This window comes from Rhinoraja longicauda, chromosome 20, assembly GCF_053455715.1.
Source record: "Rhinoraja longicauda isolate Sanriku21f chromosome 20, sRhiLon1.1, whole genome shotgun sequence".
Lineage (NCBI taxonomy): Eukaryota > Metazoa > Chordata > Chondrichthyes > Rajiformes > Arhynchobatidae > Rhinoraja > Rhinoraja longicauda.
This window is the reverse complement of record NC_135972.1, coordinates 2,152,205-2,175,598: the sequence shown is the minus strand read 5'-3', so window position 1 is coordinate 2,175,598 and position 23,394 is coordinate 2,152,205. Positions and strand designations below refer to the sequence as shown.

The window sequence follows — 23,394 nt, the reverse complement described above, 5'->3', positions numbered from 1 at the left end:
GATAGAAAATTGGTTGGCGGACAGGAAGCAAAGAGTAGGAATAAACGGGTCCTTTTCGGAATGGCAGGCAGTGACTAGTGGGGTACCGCAAGGCTCAGTGCTGGGACCCCAGTTATTTACAGTGTATATTAATGATTTGGACGAGGGAATTGAATGCAACATCTCTAAGTTTGCAGATGACACGAAGCTGGGTGGCAGTGTTAGCTGCGAGGAGGATGCTAGGAGGCTGCAGAGTGACTTGGATAGATTAGGCGAGTGGGCAAATGCATGGCAATGCAATATAATGTGGATAAATGTGAGGTTATCCACTTTGGCGGCAAGAACAGGAAAGCAGAGTATTACCTGAATGGTGACCGATTGTGAGAAGGGGAGATGCAACGTGACCTGGGTGTCATGGTGCACCAGTCATTGAAAGCAAGCATGCAGGTGCAGCAGGCAGTGAAGAAAGCGAATGGTATGTTGGCATTCATAGCAAGAGGATTTGAGTTTAGGAGCAGGGAGGTTCTGCTGCAGTTGTACAGGGCCTTGGTGAGACCGCACCTGGAGTATTGTGTGCAGTTTTGGTCTCCTAACCTGAGGAAAGACGTTCTTGAGAAGGTTCACCAGATTGATCCCTGGGATGGCGGGACTTTCATATGAGAAAAGACTGGATAGACTGGGCTTGTACTCGCTGGAATTTAGAAGACTGAGGGGGGATCTTATAGAAACATATAAAATTCTTAAAGGGTTGGAGAGGCTAGATGCGGGAAGATTGTTCCCGATGTTGGGGGAGTCCAGAACCAGGGGTCACAGCTTAAGGATAAGGGGGAAGTCTTTTAGGACCGAGATGAGAAAACCTCTTCACACAGAGAGTGGTGAGTCTGTGGAATTCTCTGCCACAGAAGGTAGTTGAGGCCAGTTCATTGGCTATATTTAAGAGGGAGTTAGATGTGGCCCTTTTTGCTAAAGGGATCAGGGGGTGTGGAGAGAAGGCAGGTACAGGCTACTGAGCTGGATGATCAGCCATGATCACATTGAATGGCGGTGCAGACTCGAAGGGCCGAATGGCCTACTCCTGCACCTATTTTCTATGTTTCTAAGCCAGCAAGTCTGATCAAGGTAGACACAAAATGCTGGAGTAACTCAGCGGGACAGGCAGCATCTCTGCAGAAAAGGAATGGGTGACGTTTTGGGTCGCGACCCTTCAGATCAAGTCCAATCAAGGATAGTCTGAGGGTCATCAGAGAGGTAGCTGGAGGTTGAGCTTGGCAAAAGCTGTTTCCTCTGCCCTTACTCTGCAAATGGACATGGAGTAGTTTGTGCAGACAACAATGGTGGAATGTTTCCAGTGCCTTGCAGAAGCTGCTGTAGACTGTCCACACCTCTGAAACCCATACAAGGCCAAGGATCGCTGCTGGACCTTGTCCCAGGTTTGACGACCTGATCTTCAAGTGCTCGTTTCTTCACGTGTTCAGTTTAGTTTATTGTCACGTGTACCGAGGTACAGTGAAAAGCTTTTTGTTGCGTGCCAACCAGTCAGCAGAAAGACAATGCATGATTACAATCAATCCATTCACAGTGTACAGATACATGATAAGGGAATAACGTTTAGTGCAAGGTAAAGCCAGCAAGGATAGTCCGAGGGGCATCAGTGGTAGATAGTAGTTCAACACCGCTCTCTGGGTGCAGTAGGATGGTTCAGTTGCCTGGGACCATAAGCACAACACTGGTGAATGTAATCAGATCACAGGTGCCTGCTGACCGTAAGACCAGGAAGTACTTCACCGTTCCCAGGGTCTAGGCTTGCCAACTGTCCCGTATTAGCCGGGTCATATGGAACAAAGGCAGGGGCAAAGAGACAATGTCAGCGTGAATGGTGAAGGAATCTGAGAAACATTGGTACCTCGTATCACCAATTGCAAAATAATGTTGGTCATTTGGAGAGGAGGTTTCCACTAGTGGGAGAGTCTAGGACTGGAGGTCACAGCCTCAGAATTAAAGGACGTTCTTTTAGGAAGGAGATGAGGAGAAATTTCAATAGCCAGATGGCTGTGAATCTGTGGGATTCTTTGCCACAGACGGCTGTGGAGGCCACAAGTCAGTGGATATTTTTAAGGCAGAGATAGACAGATTCTTGATTAGTACAGTTGTCAGGGGTTATGGGGAGAAGGCAGGAGAATGGGGTTAGGAGGGAGAGATAGATCAGCCATGATTGAATGGCAGAGTAGACTTGATGGGCCGAATGGCCCAATTCTACTCCTATCACGCGACCTTATAATTAGTCGTGGTTTCGTCACTGCGGGCAAATCCTCCTTCAATTCTTTTTACAAAATAGAAAATAAGTACGTGCAGTTTCTGCAACTGTAGGCAAGGATTTACTCTTCGTTCAATCAATACAACAGTTGTAGAGACCACTGTTTAATGTATTTTAGACACAAGGAACAGCAGATGCTTGCTTATCAAAAAAATGACACATTGCTGGAGTAACTCAGCAAGTCAGGCAGCATCTCTGGAGAGAAGGAATGCGTGACGTTTTGAATTGAGACCCTTGTTTCTTGTAATGACTGGATTATTCTAAATACCCACCCAGTTCACTAAAGTCCTTCAGGAAATGTAATCTGTCCTCTCGGGCCCACAGCAATGTAGTTCACCCCTGACTAGGGTTGCCAACTTCCTCACTCCCAAATACGGGACAAGGTGACGTCACTGCCCCGCGCCCCACGTGACCTCACCCAGCCAGCGGCCACGTGCTCCCGCTCCACCAATGGCGGCCGCCCGGGCCGGGAGCTCGTGACCGATGGCTGGGTGAGGTCACGTGGGGCGCGGAGTGGTGACTTCACCCTTTGTCCCTTATTTGGGAGTGAGGAAGTTGGCAATCCTACTAATACGGGACAAGGGCAGGTTCTATACAGGGCAAACTAATTTAGCCCAAAATACGGGATGTCCTGGCTAATGTCCCTGGGGAGAAGGAATGGGTGACGTTTCGGGTCGAGACCCTTCTTCAGATGTTTGTACGTTCTCTCTATGACCGTGTGGGGTTTCTCCGGGAGCTCTGGTTTCCACCCACACTCCAAAGATGAGTGAGTTTGGTTCATTGACTTCTGTAAATTGTCCCAAGTGCGCAGTTAAGAACTAGTGTGTGGGTGATCATCATTGGACAGCGCAGATTCGGTCGGCTGAAGGGCATGTTTCCACACGGTCTCTAAAGTAAGCCTAAACTAAAGGTGCTGCCATACACTTGTACTCTTTATGCTACTACACGTAGTTATTCTGTTTAGATCAGTTTAGAGATACAGCACAGAAACAGGCCTGTTTGGCCCACCGGGACTGCACTGACCAGCGATCCTCGCACATTAACACTTCCCTACATCCATTAGGGACAATTTTTACACTTATACTAAGCTAATCAACCTACAAACCTGTACATCTTTGTAGTGTGAGAAGAAACAGAAGATCTCGGAGAAAACCCACACAAGTCGTGGGGAAAACGTATAAACTCTGCACAGACAGTACCCGTAGTCTCTGGCGCTGTGAGGCAGCAACTCTACCGCTGCGCCACCGTGCCGCCCTTAGTGTTATTGTACTTGATATTCTTTTGTACTGCTCAGACTGCACCACAAGATTGCACCTTGCTGCTGTTTTGCACTCGCCTTTGTATTTCCCGTTTTCCTGTATAGTGTTTGCTCTCTGCCCATTGAACTAGAAACTTGACTGCACCCTGGTGTATGTGACGATGTGCTGATCTGATCCAATGCGCAAGGCAGGGGAATCCAGGCCTAGGTTTCAGATCAATGGGCTTTCTTTCGCCTGTTGGATGGTTTGGATCAATGGGCTTTCTTTCGCCTGTTGGATGGTTTTCTTCTCTCCACCATCCTGCCCGTTATTTCCAGCATCTGCAGTTGTCGAGCTGGGAAACACAACCGTGCCCTGAAACCGCCTGTGGAAGATGGCATCGGCCCGTGATGGAGAGGTTGTGAGTGAAACACAGTCTGCAATCTCACGCTGACATGGCTGCCAAGGCAGCCGGCCAATGTGGCTGAGTGAGGAGTGTACACAGTGAGGTCCCACACAAGTACGCGACCCATGGCACTGCCAGCCTGAAACTGGGCCTTCAGTCCAGTTTATTGTCACATGCACCGAGGTACAGTGAACAGCTTTGTGTTGCGTGCCAACCAGTCAACGGAAAGACAATGCATGATTACAATCGATCCATTCACAGTGTACAGATACATGATAAAGGGGAGAAGGGTGAGTATTGTGGGTAGGAAAAAACTGCAGATGCTGGTTTAAATCGAACCTCCAACTTTAGATAGTTCCTCTGTCCCTCTCTTCCCCTCCCCCTTCCCAGATCTCCCACTGTCTTCCTGCCTCCACCTATATCCTTTCTTTGTCCCGCCCCCCCCGACATCAGTCTGAAGAAGGATCTCGACCTGAAACGTCACCCATTGCTTCTCTCCAGAGATGCTGCCTGACCTGCTGAGTTACTCCAGCATTTTGTGGTGCCTTCGATTTGTACCAGCATCTGCAGTTATTTGCCTACACAAACTGCTGGAGGAAGTCATTGGGTCAGGCAGCATTTGGGCAGGGAAATGGGCAGACTATGTTTTCGGTTGTGGCCATTCAGTAAGAATGGTCTCAATCAAAAACTCTCTTTATCCATTAACTCCCAGACGCAGGGTGACCCACTAACCCCTCCAACATGGTGGCGCAGCGGTAGAGTTGCTGCCTTACAGCGAATGCAGCGCCGGAGACCCGGGTTCCATCCCGACTACGGGTGCTGTCTGTACGGAGTTTGTACGTTCTCCCCGTGACCTGCGTGGGTTTTCTCCGAGATCTTCGGTTTCCTCCCACACTACATGCAGGTTTGTAGGTTAATTGGCTTGGTAAATGTAAAAATGATCCCTAGTGGGTGTAGGATAGTGTTAGTGTGCGGGGATCGCTGGTCGACGTGGACCCGGTGGGCCGAAAGGGCCTGTTTCCGCGCTGTATCTCTAAACTAAACACTTTCATACAATCATACAGCACAGAAACAAGCCCTGCAGCACAAAAATACTTGTGGTGCATTAACCTGACACAGTTCCAGGTGCAAGGAAGTGCAGATGCTGGAATCTTGAGCAAAATACAAAGTGCTGGAGGAACAGTCTGAAGAAGGTCCCAACCTAAAATGTCATCTGTCCACCCGCTCCACAGACGCCACCTGACCCACCATGTTGCTGCTGCACTTGTGATTTGTTGATAAAGTCAGCGGTGGTTTTGGACAATTGACCAGCCAGCGACCACTACAACTATTGAGGCAGAATATCCTCCGTTGCTTCACAGACGTATTATCAAGCAAACTTTGATGCCAAGGCTCGTAACAAACTGCTAGACGACCAGGAAACTGCAACTGAACTGCTGGGTAGGTGACGTTTCACAGAGTGCTGGAGTAACTCAGTGGGTCAGGCAGCATCTGTGGAGAACATGAATAGGTGACGTTTCACAGAGTGCTGGAGTAACTCAGTGGGTCAGGCAGCATCTCTGGAGAACATGCATAGGTGACGTTTCACAGAGTGCTGGAGTAACTCAGCGGGTCAGGCAGCATCCCTGGAGAACGTGGATAGGTGACGATTCAGGTCAGGACCCTTCTTCAGACTTGCTGAGCCACTCCAGCACTTGGAGTCTTTTTGATTGTAAGCCAGCATCTGCAGTTCTTGTGAGAACAGGAACTGCAGATGATGCTTTACACCAAAGACAGACCAAAAATGCTGGAGTATTGAAGTCTGAAGGTCTCGCCCTGAAACGTAACCTATGCCTTCTCTCCACAGATGACCCGCTGAGTTACTGAAGCTTTTTGTGTTTTTCTGTAGATCTTTGTGAAATTCTTAAAAATCTCTACATTCAATGTTTTAGTAAGCTGTCGTAGTACTTGTTCAGTGGAGTCTGAAGGCAGCTTTCAACCCAAAACATCGTCTATCCATTTCCCCCTGAGATGTATAAGAAACGTTTAAGAGACAGGTACATGGATAGGACAGGTTTGGAGGGATCAAGCGCAGGCAGGTGTGACGAGTGTAGCTGGGACATGTTGGCCGGTGTGGGCAAGCTGGGCCGAAGGGCCTGTTTCCACACTGTATCACTCTATGACTCTATGCTGCCTGACCCGCTGAGTTACTCCAGCACGCTGAAACGTCACCTATCCATGTTCTCCACAGATGCTGCCTGACCCGCTGAGTTACTCCAGCACGCTGAAACGTCACCTATCCATGTTCTCCACAGATGCTGCCTGACCCGCTGAGTTACTCCAGCACGCTGAAACGTCACCTATCCATGTTCTCCACAGATGCTGCCTGACCCGCTGAGTTACTCCAGCACGCTGAAATGTCACCTATCCATGTTCCCCACAGATGCTGCCTGACCCGCTGAGTTACTCCAGCACGCTGAAACGTCACCTATCCATGTTCCCCACAGATGCTGCCTGACCCGCTGAGTTACTCCAGCACCCTGTGCCTGTTTTTTATAGCAAGGTGATTGTTGAGGATTGGAGAGTTTGGGGTCTTGACATTGAAGTCAGGAGGCCATCATGGAACAGTTCCATTTGAGGATGGAGGAGAGGCCAGGCTTTGAGGGCAAGATATCTTGTGGCTTACTGTGCTGGAAATGAAAGGGAGTGATTTTAAAAGATTTAATAACATGATATTTAAAAATAATGAATGAGTTTTTAACGATGGGCCATGAAACCGCTGGATTGTCAGTGTAGACGCTCGTGGTTCATTAATCTGGCACAACTGTGCCGTCGCTGTGACCTCCTGAAGTGGGCTACAAGGGTACTTAAGTGTGTGAAATAATTGCGGGCCTTGTTAACAGTGCCAAGTTACTGAAGAAATGTGTTCTTTTTTTAAAAAAGCAGACCTATGTTACAATGGCGTCTTGTGAAAAGTGGAACAAGTGTAGTAACTGTTGAACTGGTAGCCAGATAGAAAGATAATTGAGAAATGGGCCTTTTATCACACCACTTGTTTGAATGAGCTGTGTTTTAATGTTCTCACCCTGGAAGTGGCTTGAGTTTCTTTGAGAGGGTGGGCACTTTTGTTATTGTACAGCGGAGAGCCAGCCGCCTGTGTAATCCGATACGCTGGTCTCTGTCTCGTGCAAGTGGCAGGCATGCATGCCTCTGCATTTAACAACCAACGTAAAGAGACGTAAAGCAAAACACAAATGGCAGAATCCATGCAGAGGACAAACAACTTAACATCGCGCAAGTCAACAAGCACAGGAGAACTAGAAGAATCTACACACAGGAATTTAAAAGGGCCAGGAAGTAAATAAGGAGAATGGTGTGAACAAATTAAAAGCAAGCTGAATGAGGTCATTAAATTGCAGGAGTGATATCAGCAGCACACAGCGGGAAGAAATCAAAATGAATTGAAGGCGATTGAGACAAGCAGTGTGAGAGGAGAGGTTGGGTCGCCAACTGTCCCGTATTAGGCCCGGGGGACGCTGTAGGCCCAGACACTGCAGGCCCCAACACTGTAGGCCCGGACACTGCAGGCCCCAACACTGTAGGCCCGGACACTGTAGGCCCCAACACTGTAGGCCCGGACAGTTTAGGCCCCGACACTGTAGGCCCGGACACTGCAGGCCCCAACACTGTAGGCCCAGACACTGCAGGCCCCAACACTGTAGGCCCGGACACTGCAGGCCCCAACACTGTAGGCCCGGACACTGCAGGCCCCAACTCTGTAGGCCCGGACACTGCAGGCCCCAACACTGTAGGCCCGGACAGTTTAGGCCCTGACACTCGATTTCCGACATTTTAGAGACAGTCTCGGCCCGGGCGCCCCCAAACGGAGGTTGTGCACAAACCGCCTCCCAGCCCGGGCGGCCGCCGTTGGTGGAGTGGGAGCACGTGGCCGCTGGCTGGGTGAGGTCACGTGGGGCGCGGGGGCGGTGACGTCACCTTGTCCCATATTTGGGAGTGATATAGTTGGCACCCCCTAGCCTCCACCACCACCACCCTTGTGTCCCAGTCTCTGTGGGTTTAAAGAAAAAACTGGTTGAGTTTTGTGTTTGGAAGTACGTTAGATCAAGAGAGAGATTTGAATATGAAGATGAGGTTTTAAAATGGGAGCCGTGATTGAAGGGAGTCTGAATAAGGGTCCCGTCCTGAATTGTCACCTATCCATGTTCTCCACAGATGCTGCCTGACCCGCTGAGTTACTCCAGCACTCTGTGAAACGTCACCTATCCATGTTCTCCACAGATACTGCCTGACCCGCTGAGTTACTCCAGCACTCTGTGAAACGTCACCTATCCATGTTCTCCACAGATGCTGCCTGACCCGCTGAGTTACTCCAGCACTCTGAAACGTCACCTAGCCATGTTCTCCACAGATGCTGCCTGACCCGCTGAGTTACTCCAGCACTCTGTGAAACGTCACCTATCCGTGTTCTCCACAGATGCTGCCTGACCCGCTGAGTTACTCCAGCACTCTGTGAAACGTCGCCTATCCATGTTCGTCTGAGATGCTGCCTGACCCGCTGAGTTACTCCAGCATTTTGTGTCCTGGTTCATAGGTCCCTGTTTTGTCATGCTCATTTTGATAATGGGATCTGAAATAAAAGATTATTATCAATCAAATCCAGCATTATCAGTTTTGAAACCTAACCTCGGATTTATTTGGCAAAGTTGGCAGTTTCTGGATGTTAATGTTTAAATGGTTTATGCAATTCACCGACGGCGTTTAATGCTTTTTTCCCCACCTTCCCTAGGAGCTTGAAGAGGCTCTCCTGATGAATGATACTGACTTTCTCGATGACCTGATCACTTGTTTACTTCAAGGCTGCTATCAACGGAGAGATATCACGTATGTACAACAAACATTTCTTTCCTCTTTGAGAGCGTGGCTGTGCGCTGAGAATGTGCCTCTTACTGATTCTATTGATTCTTGCTCAATATCAAACGAAATGAGTGTGAACCTATCAGCAAGGCAGGAGGGGCTGTGTTTTGAAATAGTTCATGGAACATGGCTAGTCAAACTAAACTAGGAAAAGAACAATGTGCAGGAGTGAACTGCAGATGCTGGTTTAAATCGAAGGTAGACACAAAGTGCTGGAGTAACTCAGTAGGTCAGGCAGCATCAATGGAGAGAAGGAATGGGTGATGTTTCGAGTCGAGATCCTTCTTCAGACTGATGTAAGGGGAGGGGGCGTCCTGCCCCGAAACGTCACCCATTCCTTCTCTCCAGAGATGCTGCCTGGCCCGCTGAGTTACTCCAACATTTTGTGTCTACCTTGGGAATAGAACGATTGTTGGGACTAAACAACACATGATTCTGTGCACTACTGTGAAATTCAGCTGGTATGTACACTGTGTGTGGGTCTGTCTCCCTGATTCTCCAGTCTCAGCATTCAGCCTTGCTGTTTCCCACCCTCTCCCACCGCCTGGGCTTTATCACACCTGTGCCCGGGTACAGGGGAGGCCACACCTGGCCGACCGTCTACAGGTTTAGTCCTCAATGGGTTACTGGACAGTTCGCATTGTTGAAACGGCCAAAGTTGATTCACGACACTTATTCCTGGGATCAGTGGCTGGGGATGTAAGATCTAATTGTGGTGCTGAAGAATGAGGGGCGATTTACTGAATCGCAAGTCCCTTGGAGGAGGTGACTGTACATTGTGTGCAGTTCTGGTCCCTCTGCTCCAGGAAGGGCTGGAGGCTTTGGAGAGGGTGCAGCAGAGTTTACCGGAATGCTGCCTGGATTAGAGCCTCTAACTATGAAGGAGCGGTTGGACAGGTTGGATTGTTTGCTCCGGAATGCTGGAGGTTTTTGGGAGACCTGATAAAATTACGTGAGGCACAGATAGATAGGGCAGACATGGGTGGAAATGTCAAAGACTAGAGGACGTGGCTTCAAGACGAGAGAGGCAAAGTTCGAAGGAGATATGCGGAATACTTTGTAACTGAGAGTGTTGCGTGCCAGGGGTTGTGGTGGAGACAGATACAATCGTGGTGTTTGGATAGACACGTGGATATGCAGGATATGGATCAAGAGTCTGCTTATGAGATTAGTTTAACTTGGCCTATGTTCAGCACAGACATTGTGGGCCGAAGGGCCTGTGGCTGTGTCGTATTGTTCTTTGTTCTAAATGCTAGGATCATTCCACTAGTGAGAGACAGAGAGGACTTGGCTATCAGTTGAAGGGGTGATTATTTAAAGCTCAGCACGGAAGCTCAGCGATTGTCTGGAATTCTCTACCCTGGAGAATTGTGGAGGCTAAATAATTTAAGGAGGAGGTAGATAAATTTTTTAACGATGTGAATATTGAGGGTTGTGGGGAACTGGGATGGTGGGGAGTTGGGACCTGGGGCAGGAACAGCCGCGGCGGGCGGCAGTGAGCGGTGGGACGGGCGTGATAGATGCCCCGTGGTTGTCTGGGCACGCCCCGTCGTGGGGCATTGCCACTCTCGGGGTTCACCCCCACCTCGAGAGAACGCGGGCCGAGCCGGGCCTGTGAGACATCCCAGCAAAGGGCTTTACAATGGACCTGCAGTGCCGATGGTCAAATAAAGCACAGAGTGCTAGGGATTCTGATTTCATGCTTATTTATAAGACAAAATAGCACATTTTGTGAATTTTCGTTATATCATTCGTGAAATTCCTTGAAGTTACATTTGAGCAACTTGCAAATGTGTACTTGAATGCTGTTGTGAATCCCAGGATAATATGTGGGGGAAAAACTGCAGATGCAGCTGGTTTAAATCGAAGGTTACCTCTGTTACTGTGTGCTGCACTAATCTCAACCATGAACCTCCATGGACTGTCATAGATTGAGCTAATATTGTGGTTATTATTGAATTCTATTATCTATATGTATTGTGTTTACATGCCTTTTTTCACAAAATGCTGGAGTAACTCAGCAGGTCAGGCAGCATCTCAGGAGAGAAGGAATGGGTGACGTTTCGGGTCGAGACCCTTCTTCAGACTGATGTCAGGGGGGCGGGACAAAGGAAGGATATAGGTGGAGACAGGAAGATAGAGGGAGAACTGGGAAGGGGGAGGGCAAGAGAGGGACAGAGGAACTATCTAAAGTTGGAGAAGTCAATGTTCATACCGCTGGGCTGCAAGCTGCCCAAGCGAAATATGAGGTGCTGTTCCTCCAATTTCCGGTGGGCCTCACTATGGCACTGGAGGAGGCCCATGACAGAAAGGTCAGACTGGGAGTGGGAGGGGGAGTTGAAGTGCTCAGCCACCGGGAGATCAGGTTAGTTAAGGCGGTTGTTTACAGGCCTAGTTTGCTGCTGCAAGTAAGAATTTCATTGTCAATCTTCAGTTGTCAGTACAGATGACAATTGAACCCACTCGAGTCTTGAGTCCGATGCTCCCTATCTTGGTCTTTGGTTTTAATTGAGTCCTTGAATTGTAAAGAGTTGCCGTTATTTAGTGCAGTGGTGTTCATGTTGACATCCAGCAGTTGCTGGTCTCCACATCCTGCTCTAGCCACAAGTGTGGACACAAAATGCTGGAGTAACTCAGCGGGTCAGGCAGCATCTCTGGAGAGAAGGAGTGGGTGATGTTTCGGGTCGAGACCCTTCTTCAATCTGACGTCACCCATTCCTTCTCTCCAGAGATGCTGCCTGACCCGCTGAGTTACTCCAGCATTTTGTGTCGACCAGCGGTATGAATGTTAATTCTCTAATTTCAAGTAACCCTTGCCTTCCCTTCCTCTCCCCCCCTTCCTCTCCCCCCCTGCCCCCAGCCCCAGAGTGGTCCTACTAGCTCCACTGATCGCATCCTTACATCCTCCTGCGCTCCAAGGAATAAAGCCCCAGCCGCTCCAACCTCTCCTTACAGCTCAGACCCTCGGGTCCTGGCAACATCCTCGTGAATCGTAAATGTGCCGTAAATGTGACTTTGATGGCCATTCCCCTGTAAATAGTCAACTTCTCTGACTTCAGATAGCCCTTGCTTTCCCTCTCTCTCCATCCCCTCCCCCTTCCCAGTTCTCCCACCAGTCTTCCTGTCTCCGACTACATTCTATCTCTGTCCCGCTCATTCCCCTGACACCAGTCTGAAGAAGGGTCTCGACTCGAAACGTCCCCCATTCCTTCTCTCCAGAGATGCTGCCCGACCAGCTGAGTTACTCCAGCATTTTGTGTCTACCTTCGGTTTAAACCAGCATCTGCAGTTCTTTCCTGCACTGCTATGTTTAGGCTGGTTTACAGACACCCACAGCCAGACACACACTTACTGAGAGCAGGAACAGGAAGATGCTTTGGGTTGGAAGCTGTTTCTTTCCTTGTATTCTTTAATTTTCCTACTCTAATTAAACCCGGGAGGGGCCTGTTTGTACAGGGTTAGCTACCTGGGAAGTTGGTGTCAACAGTATTGAGCCACAGCTGGGTTAATCCACCGACTGGCAGGCTGCAGATCCAGCTCGCCCGTGTGCACACATATTATTCCTTCCTTACATGACTGCCTTTCCTGCTGCTCAATTATAAATGCTCTTTCATTATACATGTGTTGAGCATGTCTGCAACTCCGCGCTTCTGAAACATTGAGGTCGGCTAGCTTTTAAATGCTGACTTAAGAATTTAAAACCAAGCTAAGAATGGGTTTAAATCCTGAGCTGTGTTTTAAGAACTAAAACAGTTTTTAGTTTAGTTTAGAGATACAGCGCAGAAACAGGCCCTTTCGGCCCATCGGGTCCGCGCCGACCAGCGATCCCCGCACATTAACACCATCCTACACCCACTAGGGACAAATCTTTTACATTTTCCAAGCCAATTAACCTACAAACCTTTGGAGTGTGAGAGGAAACCGAAGATCTCGGCGAAAACCCACGCAGGTCACGGGGAGAACGTACAAACTCCGTACAGACAGCACCCGTAATCGGGATGGAACCCAGGTCTCCGGCGCTGCAATCGCTGTAAGGCAGCAACTCTACCGCTGCGCCACCGTGACCGCCCACGTTCTTAAAACAAAGACTGAGTTTTGCTCTAAGTTTTAGTATCAAAGAATTTTAATGTAGGAACAAGGAACTGCAGATGCTGGTTAATGCACAAAAGGTCATAGTGCTGGAGTAACTCAGCAGGTTTTGCAGCATCTCTGGAGAACATGGATATCTGCTGTTTCGGGTCAAGACCCTTCTTCAGATTGGAGAAGGGTCTGAAGAAAGGTCTCGGCCCAAAATGTCACCTATCCATTATCTCCAGAGATACTGCCTGTCCCACTGAGTTACTCCAGCACTCTGTGTCAGAGTAGAAGGCCTGTGTTATGTGAATAAGGCCTGGCCTCTGCATTAGTGCAGAAGTCAGCGGCAACTGGCAGAGCCGCTGCCTCACGGCGCCAGAGACCCGGGTTCCATCCTGACCTCGGGTGCTGTCTGTGTGGAGTTTGCACGTTCTCCCATGCCCATGTGGGTTTCCTCCCACATCCCAAAGACATTCTGGTTTAATTGGCCTCTGTAAATTGCCCCTAGTGTGTATTGGATGGATGAGACAGTGGGATAACACGGGGAACTAGTTGGACAGGTAGGCCGAAGAGCCAGTTTCCGTGAAGTATCTGTAAACTAAATCCACAAGTGACACAACCATATTGCAAGTCGATGTCAAGCAGTGATGCATTATTGTTCGGCCACTTCTCTCTCTTTCTCCCCCCCACCCATCTTTTGTTATAAATGCACGTTTAATTCTTTACCCGCGATTGATAAGGAAGCATTTTAGGTCTATTGTACTGAGGAGACTTGTAGCCCTGCCGTCTGTGATTCCACCATCAAGCTGAGCAAATTGAATAGCGTGACATGAGCAAGGTGTGTGACACAGACATCCTCAGGGACAATGACATTCCACCCCCACCTTTTCAAAACCAAACTAATGCAAATTGCTGCCAATTGCCAGTGAATGAATGGTTCTGTCCGTCTGGCCTTAACCCTGTGTGAACCACAGCGCTCTCTCTCTCTCGCTCTCTCTCTCTCGCTCTCTCTCTCTCGCTCTCTCTCTCTCGCTCTCTCTCTCTCTCGCTCTCTCTCTCTCTCGCTCTCTCTCTCTCGCTCTCTCTCTCTCGCTCTCTCTCTCTCGCTCTCTCTCTCGCTCTCTCTCTCGCTCTCTCTCTCGCTCTCTCTCTCGCTCTCTCTCTCTCTCTCTCTCTCTCTCTCTCTCTCTCTCTCTCTCTCTCGCTCTCTCTCTCTCGCTCTCTCTCTCTCGCTCTCTCTCTCTCGCTCTCTCTCTCTCGCTCTCTCTCTCGCTCTCTCTCGCTCTCTCTCTCTCGCTCTCTCTCTCTCGCTCTCTCTCTCTCTCGCTCTCTCTCTCTCGCTCTCTCTCTCTCGCTCTCTCTCTCTCGCTCTCTCTCTCTCGCTCTCTCTCTCTCGCTCTCTCTCTCTCGCTCTCTCTCTCTCGCTCTCTCTCTCTCGCTCTCTCTCTCTCGCTCTCTCTCTCTCGCTCTCTCTCTCTCGCTCTCTCTCTCTCGCTCTCTCTCTCTCGCTCTCTCTCTCTCTCGCTCTCTCTCTCGCTCTCTCGCTCTCTCTCCCTCTCTCCCTCTCTCCCTCCCTCTCCCCTCCCCCCCCTCTCTCTCTCTCTCTCTCTCTCTCTCTCTCTCTCTCTCTCTCTCTCTCTCTCTCTCCCCCTCCCTCTCTCTCTCCCCCTCCCTCTCTCTCTCTCTCTCTCTCTCTCTCCCCCTCTCTCTCTCTCTCCCCCAGAACAATGAGCAACTCTGAAGCAGTGATAACAATTGAAGAATGAAATAATCTCTGCCTGATAGGTAGTATTACACAGAGGGGGAGCAGCAAGAGAGCATGTTGCTAAATAGGTGGTGATTTTGTACTTCCTTACAACAAAGGGGGAGAACTTTTTAAGACACAAGGAACTGCAGATGCTGATTTACAAAAAAGGACACAGTGCTGGAGTCTCGAAACGAAACATCACCTATTTCCTTTTCTCCAGAGATGCTGCCTGACCCACTGCGTTACTCCAGCTTTTTGTGTAGGAAGGAACTGCAGTGGCTGGTTTAAACCGAACGTAAACACAAAATGCAGGAGTAACTCAGTGGGGGGCAGGCAGCATCACTGGTGAGAAGGAATGGGTGACGCTTCAGGGTCAAAACCCTTCGGACTGATCCGATCCCGAAACGTCACATAGAAACATAGACAATAGGTGCAGGAGTAGGCCATTTGGCCCTTCGAGCCTGCACCGCCATTCAATATGATCATGGCTGATCATCCAACTCAGTATCCCGTACCTGCCTTCTCTCCATACCCCCTGATCCCTTTAGCCACAAGGGCCACATCTAACTCCCTCTTAAATATAGCCAATGAACTGGCCTCAACTACCTTCTGTGTCACCTTTCCATGCCTTGCAGAGTTATCCCAGCACTTTGTGTCTTTTGTCAAATGGGTGTCCACTTACAATGAGCACAAGGCCTGTTTGACTTCTATTCCTTACATTCTGTGGTTATTGAAATTTCTATGATGTTGCGGACTTTGTCTTCCAGTGTTGGCTGTTGATCTACCATCATTTTATTTAAGCTGTTTGTTGCAAATGGGGTTGCCAACTTCCTCACTCCCAAATAAGGGACAAAGGGTGACGTCACCGCCCCACCTGACCTCACCCAGCCAGCGGCCATGTGCTCCCGCTCCACCAATGGCGGCCGCCCGGGCCGGGAGCACGTGGCCGCTGACTGGGTGAGGTCACGTGGGGCGCGGGGCGGTGATGTCACCCTTTGTCCCTTATTTGGGAGTGAGAAAGTTGGCAACCCTACTAACCCTACAAGGGCGGTCCCGTACGGGACAAACTAATTCAGCCCAAAATACGGCACGTCCCGGCTAATACGGGACAGTTGGCAACCCTAGTCACAAGGCAAATCACTGGTAAATACATGTGTTATGCCTTTCTGGAGAAGGTAAGGTAAGCCAACACTGGAAGACGAAGTCAGCAAAATCCTGGAGTACTTAAATCTTGTCTCTGTTTTTATAAAAACCTGTTAGACCTAATACCCAGGATTCACAAAATAATTGACACCTAAACTTTCAACAAACAAGGATAAGTATTCTCCCATTATTTCTCAACCAAAGCCCCTTGTCAGGTACAAATGGCCGTCAGTCAAGGGTCAAGTGTTTAATTGTCATATGTATTGGCAACAGAACAATGAAATTCTCACTCGCAGCAGCTTCACAAGCCTGTAAACGCAATACATACAGATAATATCTAATAAGCAAAAATAAATCAAGCTAATGACCACAATGCTAGTGCGCAGGGGAAAGAAAAACCAAAATCCTTTTAGCAACAAAAGACACAGTCCATTGATCATAGTTGCTGAGGTTCGTGTAGGAAGGATCTTATAGAGACGTATAAAATTATGAAAGGACTGGACAAGCTAGATGCAGGAAAAATGTTCCCAATGTTGGGGGAGTTCAGAACCGGGGGCCACAATCTAAGAATAAAGGGCAGGCCATTTGAAACTGAGGTGAGAAAAAACCTTTTCACCCAGAGAGTTGTGAATTTGTGGAATTCTCTGCCACAGAAGGCAGTGGAGGCCAATCCACTGGATGAATTTAAAAGTGAGTTAGATAGAGCTCTAGGGGCTAGCGGAATCGAGGGATATGGGGAGAAGGCAGGCACGGGTTACTGATTGTGGATGATCAGCCATGATCACAATGAAGGGCCAAATGGCCTCCTCCTACACCTGTTTTCTATGCTTTCTATGAACTGCAGATGATGGTTTATACTGAAGATAGACACAAATTGCCAGAGTAACTCAGTGGGTCAGGCAGCATCTGTGGAGGAAAGGAACACGTGACATTTCGGGTTGGAGCCCTTCCTCGGGCTCCAGTCTGAGTTCGTTCAGCATTTTGTATATATCTTGCTGAGGTTAGTGGTGTGTAGCATTCCAGATCCTGGAGGTCACAGATTTCAGGCTCCTGTATCTTCCCATTGGGAAGGAGTGAAATGAGAGTATGGGTTGGGCCTTTGCTGATATAAACCAGCGTCTGCAGTCTTATTTCCTAATGCTTGTTGTACGTGCCATCAGTCTGAAGACGGGTCTCGACCTGAAACGTCACCCATTCCTTCTCTCCTGAAATGCTGCCTGACCTGCTGAGTTATTCCAGCATTTTGTGAATAAACACCTTTGATTTGTACCAGCATCTGCAGTTATTTTCTTACACTACTTGTTGTACGGGCCAAGACTCGGTTAGTCCATGTACAGAGCTATACAGGCTCTGCCTCAAAAAGGCAGCCTGCATCATCACCCCACGCCACATTCTCGTTTCACCTCTGCCATCGGGAATAGGGTACAGGAGTCTGAAAACTGAGACTGAGGAACAACTTCTTCCCAACAGCCATCAGGATAACAGAGCACCAGCTCAGCTCCAAACTAAACTGTCTTGGTTGCATGAGCGACTTTGGGTTTTTATTTTACACAAATTTTTTAAAAAAAATTTATTGAACTTTCTTGGTTATTATGTTATCTAACAGTGTGCTGTTTACAGGTCACTCAAGTTGTAATCTGTGGAATTCTCTGCCTCAGAGGGCTGTGGAGGCCAATTTTCTGAATGCATTCAAGAGAGAGCTAGATAGAGCTCTTAAGGATAGCGGAGTCAGGGGGTATGGGGAGAAGGCAGGAACGGGATACTGATTGAGAATGATCTGCCATGATCACATTGAATGGCGGTGCTGGCTCGAAGGGCCGAATGGCCTCCTCCTGCACCTATTGTCTATTGCTGCTGCAAGTAAGAATTTTATTGTTCCGTTTTCAGTACATATGACAATTAAAACCGAAGATAGACACAAAACGCTGGAGTAACTCAGCGAGACAGGCAGCATCTCTGGAGAGGAGGAATGGGCGAGGTTTTGGGTCGAGACCCTTCTTCAGACTGATGTCAGGAGAGGGGGCGGGACAGAGATAGAATGTAGTCGGAGACAAGTGAGACTGGTGGGAGAACTGTGATGGGGGAGGGGATGGAGAGCGAGGGAAAGCAAGAGGCTGTCTGAAGTTATACAGTTGAAAATATATCCTGTATGTAGCGGCCAGCGTCTCGTCTATCAATTAGCTCCCAACCGCCACTTGCACAGATCGGGTGAAACAATAAACTTTTGGTTCGAGCAATACAATAACAGAGGCCGTCTCGACGTTTGAGTTAGTTAGACGTTTTTATTTGAAGTCGCAATATAATATATTGGCATATCTCTTGTCATCGACTGGTTATTGATGTGCTGGGCAAAACCGATTACATCTTGGCTAATGAATGAATCCCTTGGCAGAACCTCTGGCTGAACCTCAGTCAGCACCTTCTCTGCTCCCACTGCCAGCACGTACCCAACTACCATAGCTCTAGCTCTGTCTGCCCAGCCCATACGTAAGCATAGCATTAACTCTATAGTGTCCAAACTGCAGCAGGATACAAGGTAATAATAATAATAATAATATGCAACAATGGCTCCTACACGGTATATTTTGAAAGGTTTGAGTTATTCTGGTGATTAAAGGTGTGCTTCGTTCCCAGTCCGGACACCTGTGACATGTACCTGGAGGACATTATTAAACATCGCTGGGAACTTGAAGAAGGCCGAGCAAACCCACTGAAGGACACCAAGTTCAGAGAGCTGCCAGTCCGGCTACGCGTGGAGCTGTTGCACCGGCTCTGTGACTACAGATTGGATGCAGACGATGTGTTTGATCTTTTAAAGGTATGATTTTAAATACAGGAGGTGCGGGCTTAACACGTTTGTTTATCCGTTATCCTTGACCTGCAACATTAACATGCCCTTTATTTGTGAACGTGACTTATCAAATTACGCAGCCAGTCTCCAAGATTTCAAGATGGGTTTATTGGCACGTGTACCAGTGAAGGTACAGCAAATGCAGCGCCGGAGACTCGGGTTCCATCCTGACAACGGGCGCTGTCTGTACGGAGTTTGTACGTTCTCCCCGTGACATGCGTGGGTTTTTTCCGAGATCTTCGGTTTCCTCCCACACTCCAAAGACGTGTAGGTTTGTAGGTTAATTGGCTTGGCAAATGTAAAGAAATTGTCCCTAGTGGGTGTAGGATAGTGTTAATGTGCGGACCCGGTGGGCCGAAGGGCCTGTTTCCGTGCTGTATCTCTAAATCTAAATCTACAGTGAGATTTGAGTTACCATACAGCCGTACCGAGTGAAAAGCAACAAGACACACAGCTGCACGAAATAAAGCAGAGTCTTAACAAACAAAAATCTGCGGTGAAATTTGAAAGTCCTACGATTTCCGAGTTTGACTTCCTTTTCAGGGTCTAGATGCTGACAACTTGCGCGTTGAGCCTTTGGGGGAGGATGCCATTGGATCGACCTACTGGTACTTCTATGGCACTCGTTTATACAAGGAGGGGCCATCCTTCCCACAGGACAACAGTCGGCCAGGAGAAATGTAATTATCAGCTAATCTTGTGTGTGTCTTAATATTGTAATGGACATAGCACAGCACAGGAACAATGCCGCTCGGCCCACAATGCCTATGCTGACCATGGTGCCAAGACCAACTCTTACCTGCCTGCACATAATCCATATCCCTCCATTCCCTGCGTTTCCATGTGTCTTATCCAAAAGCCTCTAAACTACCTCTATGGTATCGGCCTCCACCACCTTCGTTGTAAAAGCAAAATTATTAAAATACTTGCCCCACACATCTAATTTTTAAACTCTGCCGATCTCACCGTAAAGCTACGCCCTCTCGTCTTTGACATTCCCATGCCAAGAGAAAGGTTCTGACCTTTCAGTTTGGTCTTGGTGGTAGATATTTTTATGATGTGCAATGAAGTTCATCAATTTATAGAACACAAACTAATACACCATAAGAACAGGCTTCGGCCCACAGCGTCTGTGTCAAAAAAGATGCCACGGTCAACTCTTATCGGCCTGTACGTGATCCATTCCCTGCATATCCATGTGCACATCTAATAGTCTCTTAAACACCACTGTCATACCTGCCTCCATATATCAACCATGGCAGCGTGTTCCAGGCACCCACCACCCTCTGTGTGTGTGCGCGCGCGCGTGTGTGTGTGTGTGTACATGTATGTGTGTACGTGTGTGTGCACATGTGTGTGTGTGTACGTGTACGTGTGTCAAATGAAAGCCCCACACGTCTTCTTTCAAACACTGCCCCTCTCATGTTAAAGCTATACCATCATGTACTTGGTATTTCCACACGAGGAAAGAGAATATAAATCAATCTGCCGAGTTAAATTAAAAGTTAAAAGACCGAGAAACTAATGTCAACGGGGAGGAGTAGTGGAGGGAGATTGTGGAACAGCGGTGTCAGGAAAGCAGTAATGAAGTACAAGAGGACTCTATTGTGAACGATGACACTCTGTTTGGGATGGTTCGTTGTAGTGACTGTCAATGTTTCAAATGCAGGGAAAATGGCAAACTAAATAGTTCCGATTATAAACTTCTACATCTGAAGCCCAAAAAGAGAGGCCGGCCATCAAAGCGGAAAAAATTAGAAGATATTTATTTAGCGACCTTGAGGTGAGTGATTTTATTTTAAACTTGGACCATCCATTGGGATGAAGAGTGACTTGCTTGTTGTCAGGAACGGTGATGTGAATGAGGACAACATGGAAGACCAATGGGGTGAACAAGTGGAGAGTTGGTGAAGTAAAACACTAAGTGCTGGAGGAACTCAGCCGGTAGAGCTGCTGCCTCACAGTGCCCCAGGTCACATCCTGACCCCGGGCTAGGGTTGCCAACTTGTCCCGTATTAGCCGGGACATCCTGTATTTTGGGCTAAATTGGTTTGTCCCGTATTAAGCCCGGGCAGCGCTGTAGGCCTGGACGTTGTAGGGCAAGCCACTGTAGGCCCGGACACTGTAGGCCCGTGGGCCGCTGCAGTCCCAGACAGTGTCGGTCCAGAGGCCCGGGTGCCACCTGGTGGAGGTTGCACAGCAACCCGCCTCCCGGCCCGGGCGGCCACCGTTGGTGGAGCGGGAGCACATGGCCGCTGGCTGGGTGAGGTCACGTGGGGCGCGGGGCGGTGACGTCACCCCTTGCCCCGTATTTGGGAGTGAGGAAGTTGGCAACCCTACCTCGGGCACAGTCGGTGTGGAGTTTGCACGTTCTCCCTATGACCGCACGCATCTCATCCGGGTCCTCCGGATTCCTCCCACATCTCAGGGCATGCAGGTTTGTAGATTGATTGGCCCTCTGTAAATTGCCCCTCATGTGGTAGGGACTGGATGAGAAAGTGGGATGACGTATAACTAGTGGAAACAGATGATCGAAGGTCGGCATAGACTCAGTAGGCCGAAGGGCCTGTTTCCATGCTGTGTCTCTGAATGAAACTTAATTGCTTACTTGTGTTTAAAATGTTGGTACAGAAATGGGATGAGTTGAACTTTCTTTGGGCAGAATGCATGTTGATGGAGTTTAGAATATTGGAGTAAGATACCTTGATCAAGGCTGTTGGGCTGGTTGCTTTCTGGCAAGTGTGTTTTCTATTTACTGAATTTTTTTTGCAGCGAATCCACGCTTGTAACTAGGGAGACGCCGCCAGTAGAAGACCCGCGACTAGAAACCAAAAGTTCCGGTAGGAAAATGTATTATCTTTGTGTTGTGTTATTGGGCCTGTATTATTAGGATGCAAAAGAAACACGGCCTATTACATCCACTGTAATAGTCTGAATATGTAGAGCAAAGGGGAAGATACAGAGTGCACCATATAGAAACATATAAAGTTCTTAAAGGATTGGACTGGCTAGATGCAGGAAACATATTTCTCGATGTTGGGGGAGTCCAGAACCAGGGGCCACAAAGAATAAGGGGTCGGCCATTTAGGACTGAGATGAGGAAAAACATCTTCACCCAGAGAGTTGTAAATCTGTGGAATTCTCTGCCACAGAAGGCAGTGGAGGCCAATTCACTGGATATTTTCAAGAGAGAGTTAGATTTAGCTCTTGGGGCTAAAGGAATTCAGAGAAACGGGGAAAAAGCAGGAATGGGGAACTGATTTTGGCTGATCAGCCATGGTTGTATTGAATGGTGCTGGCTCGAAGGGCCGAATGGCCTACTTCTGCACCTATTTTTCTATTTCTATCTTCTCAGCATTTCCAGAGACAGAAAGTCCAATGTCTGCAAAGGGGTAGAGGTGAATCGGACAGTGTTCTGGCTTGTGGAAGGGCTGTTCGGTAGGCTGATAGCAGAGGGGCAGAAGATGCTCCTGGATTAGGGGGGTTTCAAGCTTATCGCCTGGTGTTTGAGAATTGCGCGTTGCATGTGCTCGTTCAGTGTCAAGTGTAGAAGTCTGCATGTTTGTGCTCTCTCTCTCTCCCAGATCCGACGAAACCTCCTGGTAGCTGTGGCAACTGGGAGCTGGTGTGTCAGACTGAGGAGGAGTGGAGGAAACTAACGGCTGACCTCCACACTAACTCTTCCATGAAGGAACGGCAGCTGCAAACAACACTCACTGAGGATTTCCTCCCTGAAATTTGCAACATGATTGCTCACAAGGTTAGTTCATGTTTACTACTGCATACTTTGAACTTTCTTTCACCAGGCTATCGGACTTCAGTGTGTAGGAAACATAGAAACATAGAAACTAGGTGCAGGAGTAGGTCATTCGGCCCTTCGAGCCTGCACTGCCATTCAATATGATCATGGCTGATCATCCATCCAGATCATCCATCCATCCAGAAAGAACTGCAGATGCTGGTTTCAATCAAAGGTAGACACTAAATGCTGGAGTAACTCAGCAGGACAGACAGCATCTCTGGAGAGAAGGAATGGGTGACGTTTCAGGTCGAGACCTGAATCTGAAGAAGGGTCTCGACCCGAAGTCACCCATTCCTTCTCTCCAGAGATGCTGCCTGTCCCTCTGAGTTACTCCAGCATTTAGTGTCTACTATCAGTCTTTAGTGTTGTACCTTTGCACAAAGTATTGTACATTATCTTTGTACAGTATTGTGGACAGCTTGACTGTATTCACGTATAGCTTAGACTGTAAACACTGTATCTCTCTCTGTCCACGTGACAATAATGCTAAACTCAACAGCTGCCCCTGAAATTGCACACACAAGGTATCATATCATCTTAACTTGTTCTTAAATGTTATTACTTTTAATAAAAGTATTTGGATTTTTAAACCTTTTTTTTGCAGTGAGGATATTAAAATAACCAATTCACAGCACCATATATGTCCTGATAGACAGTATTATTGACTGGAAAGCGTTTAGGTTTGGGATTGTTACTGACACGTGTACTGTGGTACAGTGAATAGCTTTGTTTTGCATGATATCCAAACAGATCAGATACACCATACATCGATCCATTCAAGTTAAACTCAAGTACAATAGATAGGGGCAAAGGGAACATGCAGAGAGCAGAATATATTTCTCAGCTTTGTAGCACATCAGTTCTGATCTAGTTTGACAATCATTGCGATTAGAAATGTCTAAATGCTGTTATGGAGAGTTGTGTAA

General features: G+C 48.2%; 1 protein-coding gene across 1 annotated transcript in view; it reads left to right on the top strand.

Moving 5' to 3' along the window:
* The window catches only part of cecr2 (CECR2 histone acetyl-lysine reader), a 101,845-nt gene that overhangs the window by 34,595 nt on the left and 43,856 nt on the right, over positions 1 to 23,394 (top strand). The window contains exons 2-7 of the mRNA XM_078416459.1: positions 8,724 to 8,818; positions 18,450 to 18,633; positions 19,210 to 19,346; positions 20,336 to 20,449; positions 21,439 to 21,506; positions 22,251 to 22,426. Of these exons, the coding sequence (XP_078272585.1) occupies positions 8,724 to 8,818; positions 18,450 to 18,633; positions 19,210 to 19,346; positions 20,336 to 20,449; positions 21,439 to 21,506; positions 22,251 to 22,426 (774 nt within the window). The remainder of the gene's footprint in view (positions 1 to 8,723; positions 8,819 to 18,449; positions 18,634 to 19,209; positions 19,347 to 20,335; positions 20,450 to 21,438; positions 21,507 to 22,250; positions 22,427 to 23,394) is intronic.